This window comes from Bacillus rossius, chromosome 1 (genome assembly GCF_032445375.1).
Source record: "Bacillus rossius redtenbacheri isolate Brsri chromosome 1, Brsri_v3, whole genome shotgun sequence".
Lineage (NCBI taxonomy): Eukaryota > Metazoa > Arthropoda > Insecta > Phasmatodea > Bacillidae > Bacillus > Bacillus rossius.
In genome coordinates, this window is record NC_086330.1 from 304,948,761 (window position 1) to 304,972,174 (window position 23,414).

The following is a 23,414-nucleotide window of genomic DNA, read 5'->3' on the forward strand; positions in this document are numbered from 1 at the left end:
CAAATTTTCTCAACTTAGAGTCTATCTATCTCGGACCTGAGTGTGAGAAGTTTTTGCAGTCATTGCCGGAAGACTGTGCCTCGAGTGTCCAGCAGTTCAGACTGAAGTGCCTTGAGTTCTACATTTGTGCTACAGATGAAATGAAAAAACGTCTGCCTTTGGACAGTGAACTCTTTCGAGAAATGAAATTTGTAGATCCAGCTGTTGCACTTGAAAAGTCAGAGAGAAATGAAGTTAAGGATTTAAGCACTTTAGCTTCGCAAATAGGCGGATTTGATTTGAATAATTTAGCTGTCGAATGGAGAAGTCTGCCACATAGTATAACTGCGGATCAGAAAAATAAGTTTTTAGAAATGGATATTGACACAATGTGGGATAATATCTCTCAAATAAGAGATTTCAGTGACAAATTGTGTTTTCCAAACTTAAGTAGACTGGCTAAATGTGTTCTCTCTCTTCCTCATTCCAATGCAGAAGCAGAGAGGATTTTTTCAATGGTGACCGATAGAAAAACCAAAAAAAGGAACAGGATGGGCGAAGAGACCTTAAATGCAGTTTGTGTTGTCAGGTCGGCATTTCAAACAAATGACATTGACTGCACAATTTTCAAAGTGCATGAAAGCCACCTAAAACTTCATAACAAGAAGAATTTGTACTGCACTACAAATGACGAAAGTTAAAATTAATTTTTTATTTAACAGTGAATGTGTTTGTGTAAATATAAATTGAAATAAATACCTTTACGTTAATGTTAGCTCTAAGAGTGTTACTAAAAATTTTTTAAAATAGCACGTGGGAATTTTTGTAGAAAAATGGGAATTTTTTTGCCATAACATGGGAATTTCACATCTGTCTGGTTGGCAACACTGGTTCAAAGTTATTTGCTTGTGGATGAAGCGACAAGGAAAATACGAAGGTAAGTACGATTTTTAGAGTTTTCATGTAATAATTTAATTATTTTACAAGCGTGGGATAGTGAAGTAGTTTCATCAATTTAAGTTATGCTTGATTTAGAATTAAAGTTCGTAAAGTAAACTTTATTTATGTGTATTGACAAACGTATATGAAAATACATTTACCGGGATTTCAAATATGGCGTTCAAGTTGTGTCGTTGTGTAATTTGTCATCGTGTAATTCGGACCACTGGTCCAAATTACACGAATGTGGTCCAAATTACACGAATACATTAAAAATGAGCACAAATAAATTAAAAACGGGTATATTATTATTGTTTTAGATGACTATAAGAGAAGCACGTAAATCTAGGGGGATTTATAACAAATGGAAGGAAGAAGACTTAATTGCTGCCGTACATGCCGTGGAAGAAGGAGTGGGGATTAATAAAGCTGCGGATATTTTCAAGATCCCAAAGAGTACACTGAAAAGAAGAATAAAACAACATTCTACAGTTTCAAATTGTATAGGCCGACCCCTTGATCTGCCAAAAGAGGTCGAAGAAGATCTCGTTGAACATCTCTTGCATTTGGAAAACATGTGTTATGGGTGTGTATATTTTTGTAAAGTTCTTACAGTATGTTTGGAGCCACAATTTAGAGTGTCAGCTGTTGGTCCTGCAGGACTCTCAATTGTAATAAAATGGAGAATGGCTGCTTTCTACATATCTAACTCAAAATTCTCTTTGTTTATCCTTTAATTATTTATGAAAAGTTTTAAATTTGCCTACTATCCAGCTATAAGGCACAATCACCGTGCTAGTAGGCCTACAGATAGTACCTATTATGTTGCTTCCCGAATTGGCATTTTTTGTCACGAGTGTCCCTTTACTGTAAGTCTTTTAAACATTGACTTCAATTATTTTTTTATTGAGTGGCAACACATATTTGGTTATTTTGTTACAGATTAACCAGGAAAGGAGTTATGAAACTAGCTTTCGAAAAAGCAAAGAAAAATAACCTCAGCACTCGCTTCAATAAAGAAAAAGAAGAGGCTGGAAAAGAATGGTTCGAAGGATTCATGAGACGACATCCACAGTTAAGTTTGAGACGGCCAGAAGCTACTTCTTTAGCAAGAGCTGCTGGATTCAATAAACCGGTTGTCAACAAATTCTTCGATGAGTTGGAAAAAATAGTAGACCAGGAAAAGATTACAGCAGCCAGGATTTTTAATATGGACGAAACTTCGCATACTGTAGTTCAACGCCCGGAAAAAGTTATTGCACAAAGAGGGAAGCACCAAGTTGGCGGCATAACAGCTTGCGAAAAAGGACAAAATGTGACAGGAGTATACGCCATGAATGCTGTTGGGTTATTTATCCCTCCAATGCTAATCTATGCGAGAAAAAGAATGAAGGATTCTCTAGCATTTGGTGCTCCCTCTGGGACAATTTTCAGTTGTCAGGACAAAGGTTGGATGACTGCAGATGTGTTTACGGAATGGATGTCGCACTTCATTCGGAACGTAAAACCTAGCGTTACAGAAAAGGTTCTTCTCATTTTAGATGGACACAGCAGTCACACCCAGAGCTTACATGCGATTGATCTGGCTCGAAAAAATGGTGTTATTATGCTTTCATTGCCATCGCATTGCACACACCGTTTGCAACCACTCGATTTGGCTTTTTTTAAGCCACTGAACACCTACTATGACTCCGAAATTGCAACAAAGCTCAGAACGTCTCCAGGAAAACGACTTACTGTTGAGCATATCGCCTCTTTAGTTGGAGCTGCGTTTCCTAGAGCTGCTTCCATGGACACTGCAATAAATGGCTTTAGGAAATCTGGGCTGTGGCCAGTTGATCGCCACGTGTTTACAGATGCTGACTTTGCTGCTTCATCGGTCACTGATCGTCCATTTCAAAAACCAGCTAGCAAGGAGCAAGAACAGCCAATTGAGCCTACTCCTGTTACCCTAGATGTGATGATTCCTGAGCAAATGGAGCATGCTGAAGAAGTACGACTGTCTAAAGTTTGTCATCCACCAGAAATAAATGTGCCTACAACTTCCAGAGACATTAGTTATGGTTCAAGTGATGTTCTTGGTTCACCTGTAACGAGTTACATGTCTGCAGAGGAAATAAGCCCTCTCCCTTCATGCTCATTTTCACCACAGCAAAAGAAAATACGAAGACGGGAGGTTTCAGGCATAGTGCTGACATCAATGCCTCATAAGGAATCGCTTACACCTAACAGGAGTCCATGTTCCTCAACTAAGACTACTGCTTCAATGAAGATGAAACAATTATTTACTAACGGAAAGCCAAAATTCCAAAAGAAGAAGAAGAAAGTGTTTATTGCAAAAAGTTCGGATACAATGTGCATCAACTGTGGTGACATTTATGACACAGATTGTATCCAGTGCAAATCTTGTAAACTTTGGTCACACGAGAAGTGTGCAGATTTAAGAGATGCACTTTTTTACTTTTGTGATGATTGTGTGAAATGCTAAGAATTTCATTTCATTCCTTAGGCCAAAAGGCTTATTTCTCATTTTGAAGATTTTTTTTTTTTTTTTTACATTTTAAAATACATGAAAGAGTAACTAATAATACATTTGAAGTGCAGAATGTTTTCTATTTCATTTTTCTTCTTTTTTCGGTTGGACCAAATTACACACCTATGAAGCTCAAATTACACGGTAACCTAAATATTAGAAGATCTTTAATTTTCTTTCTTATATTAAAGTAAATGGGATTTTACTTAAAGGATTTGTTAAATCTTGTTATGGTTCATCGGCCCCTAAATTTTGAAGAGTTTTGAAATTATATTATAATTTTTACAAGCATCTAAATTTAAGTGGTCCAAATTACACGGACCTCCCCTATATGATTGCAAAGCTTGGAGTACACTAGGAGCTGAAGTCAACTTCAGCCCTGCGGTACCCGTCAAAGGTGTTGGATGCCCGTTTGATCACAAAACTGCCCGAAGCATTCAAGTACATTATGTGTTATTTTATATTGTAAGCTTATTGTTTTGCACAGCTGTTAGCGTACCGCAGAAAAACTATAATACTTTTTTGTAAAATAATAATAGTAGTGTGTAATAGTATTTTATGGCACAGGCTTCAGGCTGTGGAGCCGGGAGCCGAGCCATCATCTTGGATTGTGATGTCACGGCGGCCATCTTGGATGGTCGTGACATTGACCTTTGACCTTAAAATTAGCCCAAATTACCCCAAAATTCCTCAAAATTCGCCAAAATTCGCCAAAATTTACATTTTTTTGGAAAAAAATTCCGCCAAAAAATCTCAAAAAATTCCACAATTCAAAAATTAGAATTTTGAAAAATATCAAAAGTCGTTTTGCCTTTGAAACCACGAAAATTCCTAAAAACGGCTTAAGAATCCATGTCGACAGCCTCCGATAAGCAATTTTTAGGAATAAGGATATCATGACCACCATATTGGATTATGAGGTCACCGTTGCAATTTCCGTTACGGTCGCCATCTTGAAAATCTTTATTTATTATCCGATTTTAATGAAAAAAATCTTAAAATGTATAAAAAATTAAATTAATAAAATTTTAATAAAAATATTTTTAAAAAACAATCATTTACGGCACGGAGCTCGGAGTCCTCGGTTCGAACCCGACAAGGGCAAAAATAAAATAAAAATGGAAACCGATCCTTCCCTCACAGTGGCTGCAGGCAGACTGACCCCCACCACTTTTTACCATGCATATATATCATCAGGTAGTATGACGTCATGTCCGCTATCTTGAAAATCCGTAATTTTTATGTTAGAAAATCGAAAAAAAATTTAAAAATCATTAAAAAAATTAATAGAATTAAATAATAAGTTTTTCATTAAATATAACTTATAAACCACTGTTGCACAATTAGTTACGGTCACCATCTTGGATTAATAAATGTTGCATGTTTCATTACGCCCACCATCTTGTTTGTGTACGATGTCATCGTTACACTTTACGTTACGACCACCATATTTGGACCCTATTAATGTTGCTTGTTTCGTTACGCCCGCCATCTTGAAAATATATAATTTTAATGCTAGAAATTCCGAAAAAATTCCAATAAAATAATTTAAAAATTGCCTACTTCAAATGTTTAATTATTTAAACGATTTCGGTCCTCGGTTCGATTTCCGACGAGAGTAAACCAGTAATTTATTTAATTAATTCATATATTTAAAAAATTCTCAATAAAGAGTCATAAAAATGTCTTACGTCACACACGACATTCTGAATTTTGTCACCACTTGTATCAATTATCGTGAAAGGTGCCATCTTGAAAATCTTTATTTATTATCCGATTTTAATGAAAAAAAGTTCAAAATTCACCAAAACATTTACTTATTAGAATACTGATTGATTAGATCGATTCCCGTCCTTGGTTCGAAACCGGTAAGAGCAAAAAAAAAAAAACAACAGATCCTTCCTCCACAGAAGCCACCTACAGACTGACATACCACCACCAATAACAAGGTATATACCATCAGCTGGTATGACGTCATGTCCGCCATCTTGTCTTCGTTCGCTGGAGACCGCCATATTGTCTTCGTCCGCTGGAGACCACCATCTTGTTTTCGTTTGCTAGAGTATGCTGGCGACATGCTAGTATAATTTTCTGTTCAACAGAACAACAATTTGAAGGTCTAAGGTCAAGGTCAAAGTAATGACCATCCAAGATGGCCGCCGTGACGTCACAATCCAAGATGGTGGCTCGGCTCCCGGCTCCACAGCCTGAAGCCTGTGCCATAAAATACTATTACACACTACTAATAATTTAGATATATTGCATTTGGTCACTAAAGTAGATTTGTCCAATGGTTTGGCCGCAGTATTTATAAACACTTCTAAGGAACACAATGCTGTTTACAGGAAGTTATTCAAAGGCCCTTCTTTTGATTATCGTAATAGATATAAATAACATTACGTTATTTATTTGGTATTAAATATTATGTATTTAATTTGAAAAATGTTTGGACTTATTAAACTCAATGTGGGAAACGAAAACAATTGTCTACCAAAAAGACATTCAAACAGCCACCATCTTGAAAAGGGCTAACATTTCGATTCCGCGAGAGCCAATATTCTTTCCCGGTATTAAACTTCTGTTCACTCAGAATTACAGCTCTTGCTATTGTGTAGTTTTTTTGTGAAAGTGAGACAAGTAGTCAGAAAATATTAGTTTTTAATTTATGGCTGTCTACGTAGGTTATTTTCTTTAATGACTCTCTACACTGAAAGATGAAAATTGAAGGTATCTAGTAAAATTTGTTATCTTTCCAAATGGTTGTAAGGATTATTTCAGGATCGCCAATGCAGCCTTTCGGGAAAGGACGAGTTGCATCATGCAGCCTTTCGGAAAATGACGAGTTGCATAATGCAGCTTTGCGCCCATTCAGGATGTTATGAAGATATTCGGTAGTTCAAACAGCCAACCAGTAGCGTAGCTAGGATTTCTGTTCGGGGAGGGCCCACATTTCGTCATTCACCCGTCCTCCAAAATTGTGTGTGGGGGGGGGGGGGGGGGGGGGAGGAGGTTTGTCCCCGGGAATCCTGCCCCGGAATAATTAGGATTTAAAGGTGCAAAATGGTGCTATTTAAGCGTTTATCATGCCATCATACAGAATATATAATTAGCAGATAATAAAATTTATTTGTAAAAAAAATTTTGTGTGAAAAATTTCACTATTATTTAAATGACCTTCAAAGTACTTATACAAACGGCTTGCAAACAGGAACACTAAAACTAAAATACAATTTCTTCAACTTAGCCTGTCGACAATAATTACATGACTTACGTCTCTAATAGTCTAATATATATGTTAAGCAAGTGCTAATGTTTTCTTAAATCTTAATCAATATATTGATATCAATACTCTCATACTATTTTAGCTGCACTGTTTGTACTGAATATACATTTTTTTCTTTTATTGTATCTTTAAAAAGTATACTCGGGACTGCTTTTAAAAAATAGCTTAGTATATTGGCATTTCAAGTAAAAATTTCTAAACTTATAATCTTATAATAACAAACATACATTAAATAAAAATCTACATTAAGCAAGAGCTAATGCTTCCTTGGTAAATCGATCACAAAATACAAATATTACATTAGCTACATACTGTATAAACACATTGCACGAACAAATATAATCTATTAATTTTCTCGTATTCATTCATGATAATTAAAAAACTCAGCCATTAAGAACTTAAGAAGTGTATACTAACATTTCAATAACAACCATTTAAACTTTTAAAACATCAAACACTAGGTATCTGAAAAAAGTAAAAGATGTACTAAAGAAATAAATTAAGAGCTAAATCTGAAAACACGTATATACAGTATAGACACCTAAAGTGAACAACTTCTATAATTTACATGTTTTCTCGAATATGTTCATAGTGATTTTATGAAAACTCAATACTTCTTAAAAAAAGTTATCTACAAACTGTCAAAAAATCATTTCAAAGTTGAAAACACCACACAAAAATTTAAAACTGCTATTAATTTATAACCACGTTCTTAATCATTTTAAAGGCCACTCTTTTACTAACCCATCTAAACAAGCAGCATTCTTCTGTTCTTCTTTGCGAATTTCTCAATCAATATATCTTAGTTTAATGGTATGCTGCAGTGTATGGATATTAGTGCGAGTCCATTTAGACGGTCTTCACCAGTGCTGTTCCTGAGATAGGTTTTCAGTCTCTTCAGAGTTGAAAAGATTCTTTCAACTGATGCTGTGGTAACAGGCAGAGAGGCCAGAATTTCCAGAAGTAATATGTAAATTTGGAAACAACATTTCTTCGCACTTCTTCAGTGCAGTGATTGTGTCCTTCGGTAGCTCATCTTTGGAGTTTTTCCATTTCATTTCCCATAAATCCCACTCACCTTTGAATATGACTTTACTGGTGTTTGTAAGGTCATCAGCATAGAATTTAAAAGCTGTCTCTACATCACTGAAACTAGATTTTACAACATTCACTGGTATGATGCACTGCAATCATACGATAATATTCTTACGAGATAAGAATCTTTCACTGAGAGATGAACTCATTTCTTCAATATAAGGAATGAAAGACATCCTCCTGAAGTACTCCTTTGGTGAATTTGCTGAGTAGTTTTCACGATGTTTCTGCCTGCCGACACATCTTTGGATTGCTGGAACCACACCAAGAACATCTGCAAGCTCTAAAGAATCTTTGAAATTATTTTCAAATTCTTCATAGCTGTTGCTGCGCATATCAGATAATTTTAGGCCAACTAACTCAACTTGGCTAAGAGCTGGATTTGCTCTGTAGACATTGGGAGAGTGAACAAGTCAGTGAAAGCATTTTCTGGGAAACTTTAATACTAATAATGAAGCTAAAGTCACAGACACTTTTGTGAAGGATCTGTGCTTTAGCACTTCCTTCCTTGTTTTCGTCGGTGATGTGTTTCAGAGCTTCAATCACATGAAGCAGAGCATTTACAAAAAAGGAAACTGCTTCGTGCATTTCTACCCAACGTGTTTCGCAGTACTTCATTAAGCCCGTGTGGTTCAGTGGTGAAGAATTTAATTTGGTTTTCAGTACATGTGTTCTATGAGGAGAATCTCTAAAAAAAATTGCACACCTCACTCATAATACCAAAAGAATTTCAAATGCATGGGATCTTTGAAGAATCGTTGAGGCAGAGGTTAAGGCAATGCGAGGCACAATGAGTATACAATGCCTTCGGGTATTCTTCTGCTTTAATAGCTTGGAATTCGCCTCTCATTGCTGATGCTCCATCGTATCCCTGACCTCTTGGTCTGTTCATATCCAAACCAAGGGAAACCAATTTTTTTCTTTATAGTATTTGCTAGTCCAGCCCCACTTACATCATACACGGGAACAAATGACAGAAAATCTTCCCGCAGCTCAATGACTTCTGGATCAACATATCTTATACACAACGAAAATTGCTCTATTCGCTGCACGTCACTTGTTTCATCTGCCAGTACTGTGAAGTAATTCGATTTTAATGCTCGGTTGACAATGATCTCATTTTGTACAGTTGGGCTAGTGTACATAGCATTTCCATTACAGGTTGTGATGTGTTCTTTTAGCACATCATCCCCATGTTTAGCGCGATATCGCAACAGTGCTCTGAAGTTGCCATCATTACTGTCGGGTTCTTCAATAGAAAGGCGTCCTGCATCTTTGTGGCCTCTAAGTGCAATTTCTTGTCTGCCACACAACACAATTATCTGAATAATTGCTGCCAATTTTTTCTTGTTGCTTAAGATGATTTATTTTGCTTGATTATTTAGCTGAGTTTGTATGTCCTCTCTTTTACCATTGCAAATTTGAAGAAAGTTACTTACTGATACGCTAGCATCTTTGTGGTATTTGTTGTTTGCATGATTCTGAAAGCATTCGATGGCATCCTTCCAGTTGGTGAAAGGGATTTTAACAAGAGAACCAACAGATTGGTGTGATCCTGTACCAGTACCACTACTTGAAGTCGGTCCAAAAAGAACACAAAATTTACATAATGCCCCCTTCTTTTCATTGGAATATGCTAGCTAGCTGAATCTTTCCAACCAATTAATCTGAAAATTCGTTTTTCTTATGCCCTTAAATTGACTTTCAAATTTGTAGTCAGCATTTGGAGTCCACGTGTTTTTTAAAACAGCTTCCTTTTCATCTTCGCTAACATTGCGTCTGTCAATGTAACTCCCGATATCATGCTTATTTTGCATTTTTAAACTCGCCATTTCAAATGTGCTTTGCTCATCAAGAGATTGTCACAATAAACAAATTCAAAGTATTTATGTTATTATAAATATTTACGGTATGTTTTTTGACTGTCTACTTCATACGTAACTTCGTAAAATACATAAACAAATAACTCACAGGGAACCTAATAATTAAATGCAGAATGTTATTGTACACCTTTTATCTACAAAGTACCCCATTAATAACTGCAGTTAATATAAATAACATGCATGTGACTAATGATGTATATAAATTAGTTTCCCCCCATTCCATTCACATGCATGCTATGCTGTTTTATTCATGAGCTATAAAATGTTATATCAAATAAATTGATTTTTAATCACTGAATCAAGTCACATATTTCAACAAAGTAAATAATGTAAAAAAAATAAATAATAATAAGAAATTGTTCACACACTCGAACCCTTTACAAAAAAAATTGGTTGTCTGTAAAGTCGGTTTACGGACGATAGTTTAACGTGACAACGTCATAACAAAACATTGATGAAATGATTGATCCAGAAGAAAAGGAAATATCATATACGGCCTGAGACTGAGCCGTAATAGGTTTTTGCAGCAAAACCATTTAAGCATTAAAAATATTATGTTCTTTGAGGAAGAAATGTTTTTTTTTTTAATTTTTCTATTTCTTGTATGATAAAATCTACCTCTGCATACTTTTATGAATAAAATTGAATCATTTTTATTGAATTATCACTATTTTGTATTGATACAAAGGAGTGAAATGAAATCTACAATTTAATTGATAAATTTACTTTTATTTGCATTCATTAATTCAAATATATTTATTACTTTTGTAGTGTCGCACGCGCCGTATTTATTTTTACAAGTACAAAAAAAAAGTAGCGCCGCGGCCGGGATTCGATCCGTCAATTTTTGGATGCACACCGCACGGCCACGAGGCCATATGAATCGCTTATTTATGAAAGGGCATAAGTCAACTTTTTTGAAGAAATGAGTTACATACAGGATGCCAATCTGTGGGTGTATACGCATCGTTTAGTTACTAAAAGGCACTAGTCTGATGCATGGAAGTGGGTTTACCGACCGCCAGAAAATTTAGTTTAGTTATGAAAAGGAATTAGTCAGTGGACTTATGTCCTTTCATAACCAAATGATTACAGCTATTAATAAGTGGACTTATGTCCTTTCATAACCATATAATTGCAGCTAGTTACAAAGAGAAAACAAATAGCAGTATACTCTTCCGACCTCTTTGGCAGTATCATGCAGTGTTGCATGCTGGTATATTCTGCTATCATTTGTTTTGTTGTGTACTTTCAGTTACTTTTGGTTTGTTTACTAGTAGAAAATGAGTGAAATGGAGTATAATAAGACTTGTGTGGAAAATGATTGTAACCATTCCATGAAACGTAAAAAAGGTGTGCGAAATGTGGAAGAATACAAATGTCAAAGAATTAAACGAGCTCGTCTGCAAGGAAAGGAGTATGCAAACTACAGAGGGAATGTTGTGAAAACTAAAAGTACTACCGAGTCGTGCAGGTAACCTAATTCTTCATATTATTTTCTTTTAAGATTTATATTCATTCATCTTTCAGATTTCACTCACGTAAACATAATTCAGTTTGTAGAAATGTATTAGTTAACTACCTATTATTGATAATTTGGAAATATTTAAAATAGCTCGCACGACTCATAAAAAAATTATTTTTATTGTTTTAGATGTGCAAGAAAATGCTATGACAAGATTGACATTGCACAGAGAGGGAAATTACTTGATGCTATACATTCCTTTTCATGCAAGAATGAGCAAGACATCTATCTTCAAGGTTTGCTTGACGCTGTGCCAATTAAACATCGCCGACCAAGGAATGGTGACAAGTCTGGAAAAAGGTCATCCTCCTTCACTTTCCATGTAGTTATTCAAGAACGAAGAGTGAAAGTGTGCAAGAAAGCATTCATTCAGTTATATGGAGTATCTGCCAAGAGGGTAAGGAGACTGCAAACATTGTTACTATGTGGACAAACTCCAAAAGACATGCGAGGCCAACAAAACAATAGGAAGTCGGTGCCTGTTGGTGATGTTCAGGCCATCAAAGACCACATATCTTCATTTCCTGTCAAGATAAGCCACCATGCATCCAAAGAATATAAATATCTTGATGCGCAGTTGGATATAAAGAAGATGCATACACTGTTCAAAGAGAAATTTCCTGATTGTAAAGTTAAGTATTCTTTCTATTACAAGATTTTCAGGGAAAATTTCAATCTCCACTTTGGGAGACCACAGATAGACACCTGTGGAGAATGTGAACAACTGAAGGTCAAGATAAAAAATCCTAATCTTAATGAATGTGCTAAGCGAGTTGCCATGGCCGAGCTGGCCATTCATGAAAGAAGGAGTAACAAGTTTTACACAAGCATGAAAGACACGAAACACATTTGCAAAAACAATGATAGTGTGTTAGGGTTAACGTTTGATTATATGCAGAACATTTCACTGCCCTGCATTCCAGTACAAGAGCTTTTTTACTATCGCCAGCTTTCGGTGTTTCCCTTTGCCATACATAACCTGAAAACAGATGAGGCGAGTTTATTTTTATATCACGAAGGGCAGGCAAATAAAGGGCCAAATGAAACATGCTCTTTTCTCCACAAATACATAAGTGACAACGTGCCTCCATGTGTTAAAGAACTGCACCTTTACAGTGATGCTTGCGGAGGGCAGAATAAGAACAATTGCATGGTAAGATTCTTGTTATCACTTACTGACACCAACAGATTTGACATTATTATCCATCGGTTTCCGATACGTGGTCATTCATATCTTGCTTGCGATCGTGATTTTGCACTGGTGAAACGTGTTCTTAAAAAGACTGATAGATACTATGTACCCATGGAGGTCTGCCAACTTATTACATCTGCAGGAGTTCCTGGAAAATTCACAGTCAACATGGTAACATCTGATGACGTGTTGGACTTCAAGAATTGGTGGCCCAGCCATTACAAAAAGACATGCTTATCATTGGAAAGCCAGAGTAAAGCAGTTCCGCGAAGCCAGAAGCAAGACTTTGCTGTATCAAGGTTTGTAGAGTTCCAGTACAACAGTCGCCATAAAGGTACTGTAGTTGCTTCCGAATTCATTGGCGGCCTTGTGTCACATACTTTTGTGCTTCGTCAATCATCCGACAAAAGTTTGAATCCTACTATTCCTGTTCAAAAGGCGTATCCTGCGAAAAATGTGCCAATTAATGCAAAGAAGATTATTGACTTAAAGAAGGTTCTCCGTTATGTTCCAGGTGAACACAGAGACTTCTACGATGAGATTATCCAGTGGCCTACCAAGCAAACAGACTGAGCTACCATGCCATTGTAACAGGCATTGTTACATAATAACATACAAAGTGTGAAGTTATATTAACACCTTTTGTACATGTTTTCAAAACAATGTGTAGTCTTACATCACTGTTGTTTAAAGTGAAATGATGCTTTAGTACATAACTTTTGTGGTGTTGTTTAAAGAGGGTATGCCTGTGATGTTATGCATTATAAGGTCAGTGAAAATGGCGTAAAGTGTTCAATAATATGGTGTACACGTTTACTGAACTATATCTAGGTTGAATTACATCATTGTATTTCGATTGGAATATTTTATTACATAAGTTTTGTTGACTTGCAAGGTTAAGTTATAAAAGGGCCTAAGTCTGTGATATTTAACAATTTTTTTCTCGCAGGTAATGAAACACTTGCAAAGCATGCACTTGTCAATGTAGTGACATTTAGGTACAGAGTAGTAAAAAAATATTAATTTTGATGTATGAAACTTATAACAGATATGATATAGTTTTTTGCATATTCCCACAACTTTTAGTGAATTGACATGCCTTTTCATAAATAAGCGATTCATATTGGAATCCATTGTTTCAGATATATTTATAAAAATTTTGTTTTGTGTTGTGGAAGTTTTAAGAACGTATGTAGTCCGCCCGTTTTTGTAACACGATTTTATAACAAATACGCATCCCAAATACACAAAACTTATTTATAACGTGTTACAATATTTTTTAAAACATTGTGTAAAAGATCCCGGGTGTAATTTGGATTATTATGTGCAACTGTAAAACACCATTGTTCGTTAAAAACGTATTTTATATTCAACATTACTTTTAAATAACCATACCGATTGTGCTGAAAATCGGTGGACGATCATTAAATTACATACTTAATATTAATAAATCAAACGACGAAAATATGATTGAAAAGTCAAATCGATGGTTGTTCCAATCGAGTGGAAGAGAGATGCCACGCATTCGTACAATGAGCATAACAGGACACATCCGTAGTGGAACATCCGTAGTGGGACAATGTGCGTTACGGGACACTTTTTCGTGCGTGCAGCCGGCGTTCATAGATTTATTAGACGTTGTCACGTCAATATTTATTGTCGTCTAAAAATATTAACGTAATTATTATGAAGAAAGAGAAACTATTTTTTTCCTTCCTATAAATGGCATTGATTTAGGCTCAAATACTATTTTTTATTTTTTTTTGCCCGGCTTGATTTTATGTTGTTTTTCTGTAGATCATTTTGGATCGGCTCAAGACTAAGGCTCGCCCATCTCTAGAAGAAACAATAAAAAAACAATTATTGTTTCCATGTAGGTACCAAAACGTTTTGGTTATTGAATCTAGATTGTGAACAATGCCTATTCCCATGGAAAATTTCAGTCCGATTAAAAATGACTTCGATTCGCATGGCATATTTGCGTTTTGGACTATTGGTGAGATTTAATTTATGTTGGCTCACATAAAATAAACAAATAAGTAAATAAAAACAAACAGCTGTTTTCATTCTGCCACATATGGAATTAAAATTCCACAAGTAAATTTAATGGACACGATAAAAGTGTTGTTATTCCTGATTATGTGGCAACTGTAGCCGGAAAAAAAATGCATATTTCATTAACTTTCCATCCCTTCCCAATACAATCCGCGTTTCCATAGCATTTTATGTTCGACTCAGTCCGTTAGGTACTATTCCAATTGGTGTAATGACATTGAGACATAACGTTTTGAAACCCGTTTCCGTGGCCATTTTGAAAATGGTAAGCATTTTAGAAAGGTTATTGAATCTATCTGGAAACTTAGTAATTTAGTAATATTAACTTTCAACTCGTGATTAACTTATTAGTTATAAATCTTACCTGTATTGATACACCTGTCATTGTCATATCATCTCCACTTCCGTCTTGCTTCGGCACTTTATTAAAATACGAAAGTAAATTACTTCCTTTCCTTTTTTTGTCGCACATATCTATACTTTACGTGTAACAACGAGCTGTTGATACTGTTGCTTGTTGCACACATCCGTGACCACTGCTGTATGCTCGCCCTCCCTACCTCGTAAGGTCACAAGTCTCCTACCCCTGCCCCTCGCACGTGTGCCATTTCCCTCTTCCGCTGCACACTCGTCGTGGCCGAGTAGTAGCAGGCAGTGCTGTGACAGTTGAAGGGTGTGGCTATTTGAAAGGGAGTTGGCAGCAGGGGCTGACCAACTCGCACCCCTGCTGTGACAAGGGTAAGCCAGGTAGCCAGCCCTCAGAAACTCACAAACAACTGTAAAAAGAAAAGTCTTTGACCTGGCAACAACTTCCTTCCTATGAAGCACAAAGATTTTCCATCTTTCCACTAAGCACTGGAACCGAGTAAATGTTACTTCTCTTTGTCCTCAATACCATTGTAAAATATTAAAATTGAGGTAAAATTTTGTATGAATAAGATAAGTGTAGGAGTATATTTTAAAATAAATAACAATTATTTATGCAAACTTTATATTTAAAAAAAATAAGATTTAACTTTCGGGGGGAGGGGGGAGTATGGCCCCCTTGGCAACCCCTCTGGCTACGCCACTGTTACAAAGGCATTTTCATGTTTAGGGCTATACCTTGGCTTGCACTGAAACTTCAGATGTCCTTTCTTGCCACATTCAAAACACTTTTGTAAGTCTTTATCCTCTCTGCATTGGTTTGCCACATGTCCCAGGAATCCACACTTGAAATACTTTAATCCCCCTGTCTTCTTGACTGTGTTCCCTTTATATGATCCTGCCACCATAGCCACATCCTCATCCTTGATTTTAGACCTTAACTTCTCTTCTTCCACTAGTTTCTACAGATTCCCATGCTGTCACAAAGTGACCAAATCTCTCTGGCAGTGACAATATTTTTGTAATCGTGAACTGTTCTGACACTTCTTCTCCTGCCTGTTTAAGCAAGTGACACAATTCTTGTATTTTTGACAAATATGTAGACATGTCATAACCCTGCTCGTACTTAAACTGAAAAAAACATTGTTGCAGTAAGTGTACACTTGTACTTGACTGCTGCTCATACACACTAAGAAGCTTCATCCACATCTCGCTTGCAGTGGTGCAAGTAAGTATGTGCATCATTGCAACCTCACTCAAACACATTACAATAATACTTTGAGCCTTTGCATCTCTTTTTTGCCACTCACCTTGATCTTTTTCCGGTTTAATGTCTGTTCCATCCACAACTGAAAAAAGATTCATTCCCTGCAACAACACCGACACCTGGAACTTCCAAACGTTCCAATTATTCTGCTCCTCCAACTTTATCGCTCCCATGGTATTCATCCCTAGCTGCTCCATTTTTCCGGGGTCAACAGCACCGACGATAAATGGTTGACGACGAAAGAGACTGAATGTGTAGAGGAAGTGCGGGTATTATGGAATAGGCGGGTAATATGGAATAGGTGGATATCTCAGCTGTAAGGTGCTGAAACCTGTGAGAGAGCGGTCGAACTACTTCCCTGTGCTCGCTAGAGGCTATGAATTCAGTCGCATGAACGTCGGTCGTGTATGGGCAGTTTTATAATCAATTGTTTGGTTTTTGCATTTGGAAAGTTTTTGCAGGTGAGTGTTTGATAAATGTTAACAGTATTTAGAAGTTTCTTAACACTGTTAATCATGATGTATGATAAAGAGTAATAGTCCGCAGTGTTATTTCCAAGAATGTAGTCTTTTCATTTTCAACTAGTAAGGTTAGGAGAACGGCAAATTTTAAATATGGCGAGTCGGGTAATATGGAATACCTACTATTCCATATTACCCGACGAAAATTTAGGTATTCCAAATTGACCGCAATTTGATTAAAAAGTAAATGAACGCTATTAATGTTTATTTAACGCTTAAGAACATAAGTAATAATATGTATTTTCCAGTTATTGTAAGAAATCAGTGTAATTACAAATTATAAATAGCTTCGACTTAGGTAAATGTAATTGTTTTAAGCTTAATATTGTTGTATGTAAGACCACTTAACAAACAATTATTGCTATAGTGCTAAAAATAATACATGCACAAAAAATGCAAACTAAATGTTCTAATGGCTCTCGTTACAGCTTATTGTTTAGGGAGTTGTAATTTTTCAATATTGCCAATGCATGCTCGCACAATTAGAGCAGAAGTCACCTAATGTAGCCTTTTAGGCTTATGCAATGTTATTCTATGCATGTGCCAAACTTGAATGCTACTTTTAGGCGTTGTAAATGTCAACTTGTGCTAATACATTAGTTGCGTATATGCTAAATAAATTTTTGTGGAGCCAGGTTTTCAACTACTTATGACGACCATTACGAAACAAGGGGTTATAATACCTATAGTCTGTTTTTTTTCTATCTTCCAGAGATGGGTAAAAAGAAAGACAAAACTAAGAAAAGGAAGCTTTGGAAGGAGGATCAAATGGCAAAAGCAATCTGCGCTGTTAGGGAGAAGAAGATGGGATACCTCAAGGCATCGAAAGTGTTCCAGGTACCAAGGGCTACACTTTTTAGACTTGCCAACAATAAGGTGCTAGACACCAAGAAAGCAGCATCTACAAAACTTGGTCGTAAGCCATTGTTTACCCCTGAGTTGGAGGAAGAGCTTGTGAAGTACTTAGTTGAAATGGAAGCCATGTTTTATGGCCTTACCAGCAAAGATGTTTGTATATTAGCATTTCAGCTAGCTGTGCGCAATAACTTAGCCCATCCATTTGGACAAAATGACAAAGCAGGGAAAGATTGGTTTCACGGGTTTATGACAAGGAATAAGGACAAGTTGTCTATTCGCAAGCCAACGGGTACATCATTTTCCAGAGCCAAAGGGTTTAACAAAGAAGAAGTGAGTGCGTTTTTCGATCTGCTGGAAAAACAGTTTGAGAAGCATAACTATTCTGCAGATCGCATCTTCAATGTCGATGAAACTGGTTTGTCGGTAGTGCAAAGTAAAATCCCTCATGTTGTAGGACTTCGTGGGAAACGTCAAATCGGGGCCTTGACATCAGCGGAAAGAGGGTCATTAGTAACTATCATTCCATGTATGAGTGCTGGTGGTCAATTTATTCCACCTCTAATTATTTTCCCCCGTAAAAACATGAATGAACAACTTATGAGAGGTGCTCCACCTGGCTCTATCGCAACATGCCACCCTAGTGGCTGGGTTCAAACAAACATTATTACTAAGTGGTTTGAGCATTTCCTGCGACATGCAAAACCCACAAAGGAAGCTCCGGTTTTGTTGGTACTGGATGGCCACTCTACCCACAAGAGGAACATTGAACTTATCAACATGGCGAGAGAAAATCATGTAACGATTATCTGCATACCACCTCACACAACACACAAGTTGCAACCGTTAGATAAATCGTTCATGGGACCTTTGAACACCCACTTCAGTGAAGAGGTTCGTACATTTCTGAGACATAGCTCACGGCCATTCAGTGTGTTTGACATTATGGAATATTTTGGACGTGCTTATTTAAAGGTACAAAGAGGTGAAATTGCAGTGAATGGTTTCAAGGCCACAGGAATCTATCCAGTATCCAGGAATATATTCATAGAGGACGATTATCTGCCTTCTGCTTTGACCTTCACGCAACGAAAACAAATTACCGAATCACCTTCAGCATGCAATGATCCATCCACAGATGTCGATACCAGCCCTACAATTTTTCCAGTTCTATCAGTTGCTGGTTGTTCGAAAACGCCTGATTTGGTCTTACCTAGTCATATTTCTCCTGCTCCACCCGCAAAAAAAACATCAAACAGGGGTAGAAAGCCAGGAACTTCCTCTGTCCTCACTTCGTCACCATACAAGTCTAAGTTAGAGGCGGATATAACTGCAAAGCAAGTCAAATGTGGCAAAGTCTTGAGTAATGACATTGAAAAATCAAAGAAGAAATTACACTTGAAGCAAGCTCTTGTGCCGAGCAAAAAGATAAAAATTAGCGCAGAAACGTTCCTGTTCGTCGAATCCAACAGTGACAACCAAACTTTCATCTCAGATAAGTCATCCGAGCTGGACTTCATACCCACATCAACGCCTGATTCTGGGGATGCTGAGTGCATATTTTGTCAAGGGATGTTTTCACAGGACTCACGAGGAGAAGTGTGGGTGCGGTGTTTGTCATGTTCGTTATGGGCACATAATGACTGTGCTGGTGCGGAAAAAATGGATTACATTTGCGATTTTTGTAAGTGATTTAAAAAATATTATTTTGTAATTTACACACTCCTCTTCTATTTCTTTCCCTGTTAAGTAAGAATATCTTTATTTAGCTTGACAATATCCGATTTTGGTATTGCAAAGTGCAGTGTTTGTCATGTTATTTATGGTCACATGATGACTGCGCTGAGGTCAGCATAAATGCTTGCATTTGGGTTTTTATTATTATATTATATGTTTATGTATGTTTTTCATTGAAAGGCATGTATATTTCCTAAATAACCTTCATGTGACTTACAATTAGGTTTACGTTTCCTTAATAACTATGCATATTCCATATTACCCGACTATTTCATATTACCCTCCAATTGTGTTTTTTTGCAAAAATGATATTTTACTGTACTTCTTACATGATTTTGCTGTCCGTGTGTATCCAGATATATCGTCATAACTGTAAATTTTACCTGCATGCAATTTCAGATTATAAGCTCTTTCCTTAAACTCAACAACCTTGAAATAAAAATGGTATTCCATAATACCCGCACTTCCTCTACCACACCCCGGTACCGCTACTCCTCAGAAGCTTCCCATGCCGCCATTACCACTCTGCAGAGAAACATGTTGCCGGCCTACACTATTTAAACATCGCTGGTGCGAAGATCACTCATGAGTGTTATAAGCATCCTGGGCCCATAACCTGTTGTCAGTCTTTCACAAAAAAAGACACGCCGTGATGCTGTTAACCATATCCTCTTATTCACATAGTAACAGACATTCTCCCACACACCTTTTCCTCCATTTTCTAACTCTCTAAACTAAAGCAGTGCTACCAACTTGGTAGCTACAATTATACCTACGACACAAAATATCTTTATTGACGATAACATTAACAAGTAAAATATCATTAGGTATGTTTAACTAATTTTAACATTTCACCTCCAAAAAAAATTTGCTCTGTGATTTGTACAATAAAAACATTGATATAAGAGAAAAAGTATGTAAAAGTTATTGTAGGTAAGTGTTTCGAGTTTTTTTTGAGGATTATGAATCTTATTAACATAAATCAACATGAAGTATCTATTTAGAACATTTTATCAAATAGCAGTGTTCATATCTCAGCAAAGTGCAGTGCAGTATTTGTTTGAAAGTGATATCGTGTCAAAGAAAGGAATCTCGCCTTGTACCACTTGACACGTGGGACTGGACTGCAGGGAGGAATGCTCCAGGAAGAGCGAGTAAGGGGAAGTGTGTGATCCTCTGCAGGCTCGACGGCTCGAGAAGACTGCCCAGGGGCAGCACCAGCACCCGTGGAGCCGACCAGCGCCTCGCAGAAGGACCTGGGCCACCCAAAGCCGCGCCGGCGATGGTCACATCACGGGCCCGCCGCCGCTCCGTACCGTCGCTTCAAGCTGGTGCGCCCCTCGCCGGGGAAGTACTCCTGCTAGCGTGGCTGCAGGCTGCTCCAGTACACGAGTTGAAACAACACCAAAGACACCATTTAGGATAATCATTTGGCCAGCCCTACGGTTAGAAAAGAGAGAATAAAACAAAATTAAGTGTTTCATTATTTATGTTAAAACTTTACCAAGTGCCACATTTCAGACAGTCTTCATGTATCTTTCAAGTGATTTATCTACTAATTCCGTAGTGAACACTGCTTCAGTCTCTCAGTGACAACATAAGGGTTATATGTGTTCTTAAAAAAACATGTGAAAAAAGCTTCAAAAAATTATTAATTAGGATTTGTGAAGAAACGTTGACCTGTGATGCTAGAAGCAGTAACTTGTTATTCTGCCTCGCGCATGAGCGTTCTTCAGCGCAGCAACACCAGTACAAGTCCCACTTGTGGTATAAGTTGATGCTGTAAACGGAAACAATTCCAGTGTTTTTAAGTGCAAAAGTATAATCCAAAGTGAACATTGCTTCACTCAGTGTCACTAAACATTTAGTGTACCCCTATGTTCTTGTGAATGTTAAAAAAGTTTGGGAAAATTATTAATTGACATATGTAATGATCTACTCACTTTTGGCGTTCGAAGCAGTAACTTGTTATTCTGCCTCGCACTGAGAGTTGTTTCACACAGCAACGCCAGTATAAGTTCTGCTTGACGCATAAGTTGATGCTGCAATTGGACAGTGTTCCCGTGTTTTGGAAGTGCAAACTAATAAGTGTTTTGAAGCTGTGGAAACTTGGTTAAACACTAGGCCTTGGGTATCGAGTATTTCCTGAAAACGATACTGTAACTCAAACAATGTGTGATTCGCTGTTCTTGCACGCTCTATGCTTAAGGCTCGGCATCACAAAACAGTGTTCACTTTTCAGTTTTCGCCCTGTAGAATTCATTTTAAAGGCAATTTGTTGAATTTTCCCACTGCACAGAGTACATAAATTACAAGCACCTTCAAATTTAGTCCCCAGACATCATCAAGTTATCTAGAGCTGTAGAAAAGGCAAAGATGTATTTATAATTAAAAATATGTTTGACTAATTGCATCATAATTACATGACGGTGGTTGAAAATTAATATTTGTAGTGTGAGATAATATATTTTGCCAACTATCTATAGCTATAGTTACATTTTCTTAATATGTGCTAACAAACAACTGTAATAATCAAAACAAGCTATAATCAAATATTTATGTGAGGCTGAGCCTTGAGTAAACAATTTAACAAAGACGTCATTATCCCACTCATTGCCCACTCTTAATGTTACACACCTTTAATGGCTTTAATTAAATATTCTTAGATGATGCCAATATTCAGAATGTATTGACACAAGCATATGGTGTACCTAGTGTCCACTGAATATTAATTTAAAATGTGACAGAAAAAATGCTTTACCATTAATAAATCTGAAAATCTAAATATCTTATGATAAGTTATATGACAACACTAGCTGCAGTACCCGGCGTTGCTCGGGCTGAAAAAAGGGTGAAGGGGACCTTTTTCGAAATCAAATGTAGTTAGTAATTGTATTCTTAATTTGAATGTCAAGTGTGCAAAATAATTTATATCACTTTCAGATCCCCACAGACGTTGTTCTGCCAGTGTATAGTTATTTACCTGTATATATCAAAAAATTGGTGGTCTGTATGTAATCTATAGACTTTATAAAGCACTATAGACAAAAGCTGAAAAATAAGAGATTACTAATATTGAAATGATTCCATTATCTAGCTAATGCTCAGCATGCATTGCAATGCCTCATTCAGTTTTGTTTTGTAATATGTTTAAAGTAGTTACACATATACAAATCATCCATCCATATCTCTAAATATATATTTATCTCTATTTACATCTATATATATATGTATCTCTCTATCTCTATTTATCTCTTTATATCTACATATCTACATATATACCTCCCACTATCTCTATCTCTTCTATATATAAATCTCTATATAGCACTATACATCTATATATCTCTTTATCTAACCCATGTCATTCTCTATACCTTGCTCTATCTCAACTTATCTCTCTGTCTCTCTCAATCTCACTCTGTATATATCACAATATTTCTGTCTCTCTTTTATATTTAAATAAATTGTCTCATGCGTGCACACTTAGACAACAAAAACAGACGAAGTGCCGCTATATAATATGAAATAAACACATTTTTTTGAAACGATTCGTGCTCCAAATATTGCAAAATAGTTTCACCGTCTCGGAAACCTTCACGGGCATCCTCATAACAACTCACCAAAATGTAATCGCAATCGGATAAATGGTATAGGAACGCATACGGCACAAACAAACGAAAATTAAAGACATGACAAACGCATAGAACGAAGGTGCGTATATAATTCAAGGCAACTCTATCTATTGACGAAGTTAAGAACCAAACTGTTATTAGCACCTTTATTTTGCTAGCCGCTGCGAGCTCCACTAAGCGGGCTGGTCTCACCAAGGAGAAAAATATGAATTTGCAATACTTTACTATGTGTATGATCGTGTGGCAGACTAAAAAAATGACACTCACTCACTATTTGTATGTCTATGACCTATGATTTTTTCTGTTATAAAATGAAATTTTCACTTTTTCACTCTCTTAAGGATGGAATTTCATATTAATATGTGGTCTATGTGTTAATCCCGGTTATGAGCTCGCTGTAGGCCAAATTTCATCCAGATCCATTCAGCCGTTCTGGCGTGATTGAGTAACAAACATCCATCCATCCATCCAAACTTTCACATTTATAATATTAGTGGGATAAACATTTCCATCATACTGTTACGATCGTGCTTGGCTGCAGTGCTTGGCATC

The 23,414-nt window shown here is 36.6% G+C and overlaps 1 protein-coding gene across 2 annotated transcripts; it reads left to right on the plus strand.

Annotated features, from left to right (window-relative positions):
- Positions 1 to 10,607: 10,607 nt before the first annotated feature.
- On the plus strand, positions 10,608 to 20,130 carry LOC134527855 (uncharacterized). Of its 2 annotated transcripts, none has more exons than XM_063360817.1 (2): positions 10,608 to 11,186; positions 11,367 to 20,130. In XM_063360817.1, exon 2 carries the CDS (start codon positions 17,353 to 17,355, stop codon positions 19,183 to 19,185), a length of 1,833 nt encoding a protein of 610 aa, XP_063216887.1. In that variant the 5' UTR covers positions 10,608 to 11,186; positions 11,367 to 17,352; the 3' UTR covers positions 19,186 to 20,130. The 2 variants fall into 2 exon arrangements, with proteins under 2 accessions (XP_063216887.1, XP_063216888.1); XM_063360818.1 differs by having other exon boundaries at positions 11,367 to 13,285.
- The last annotated feature ends 3,284 nt before the right edge of the window (positions 20,131 to 23,414 follow it).

What these genes read in the sequence shown, in the direction of transcription:
- LOC134527855 (XM_063360817.1), top strand. Translation starts at nt 17,353, where the DNA reads ATGGGTAAAAAGAAAGACAAAACTAAGAAAAGGAAGCTTTGGAAGGAG.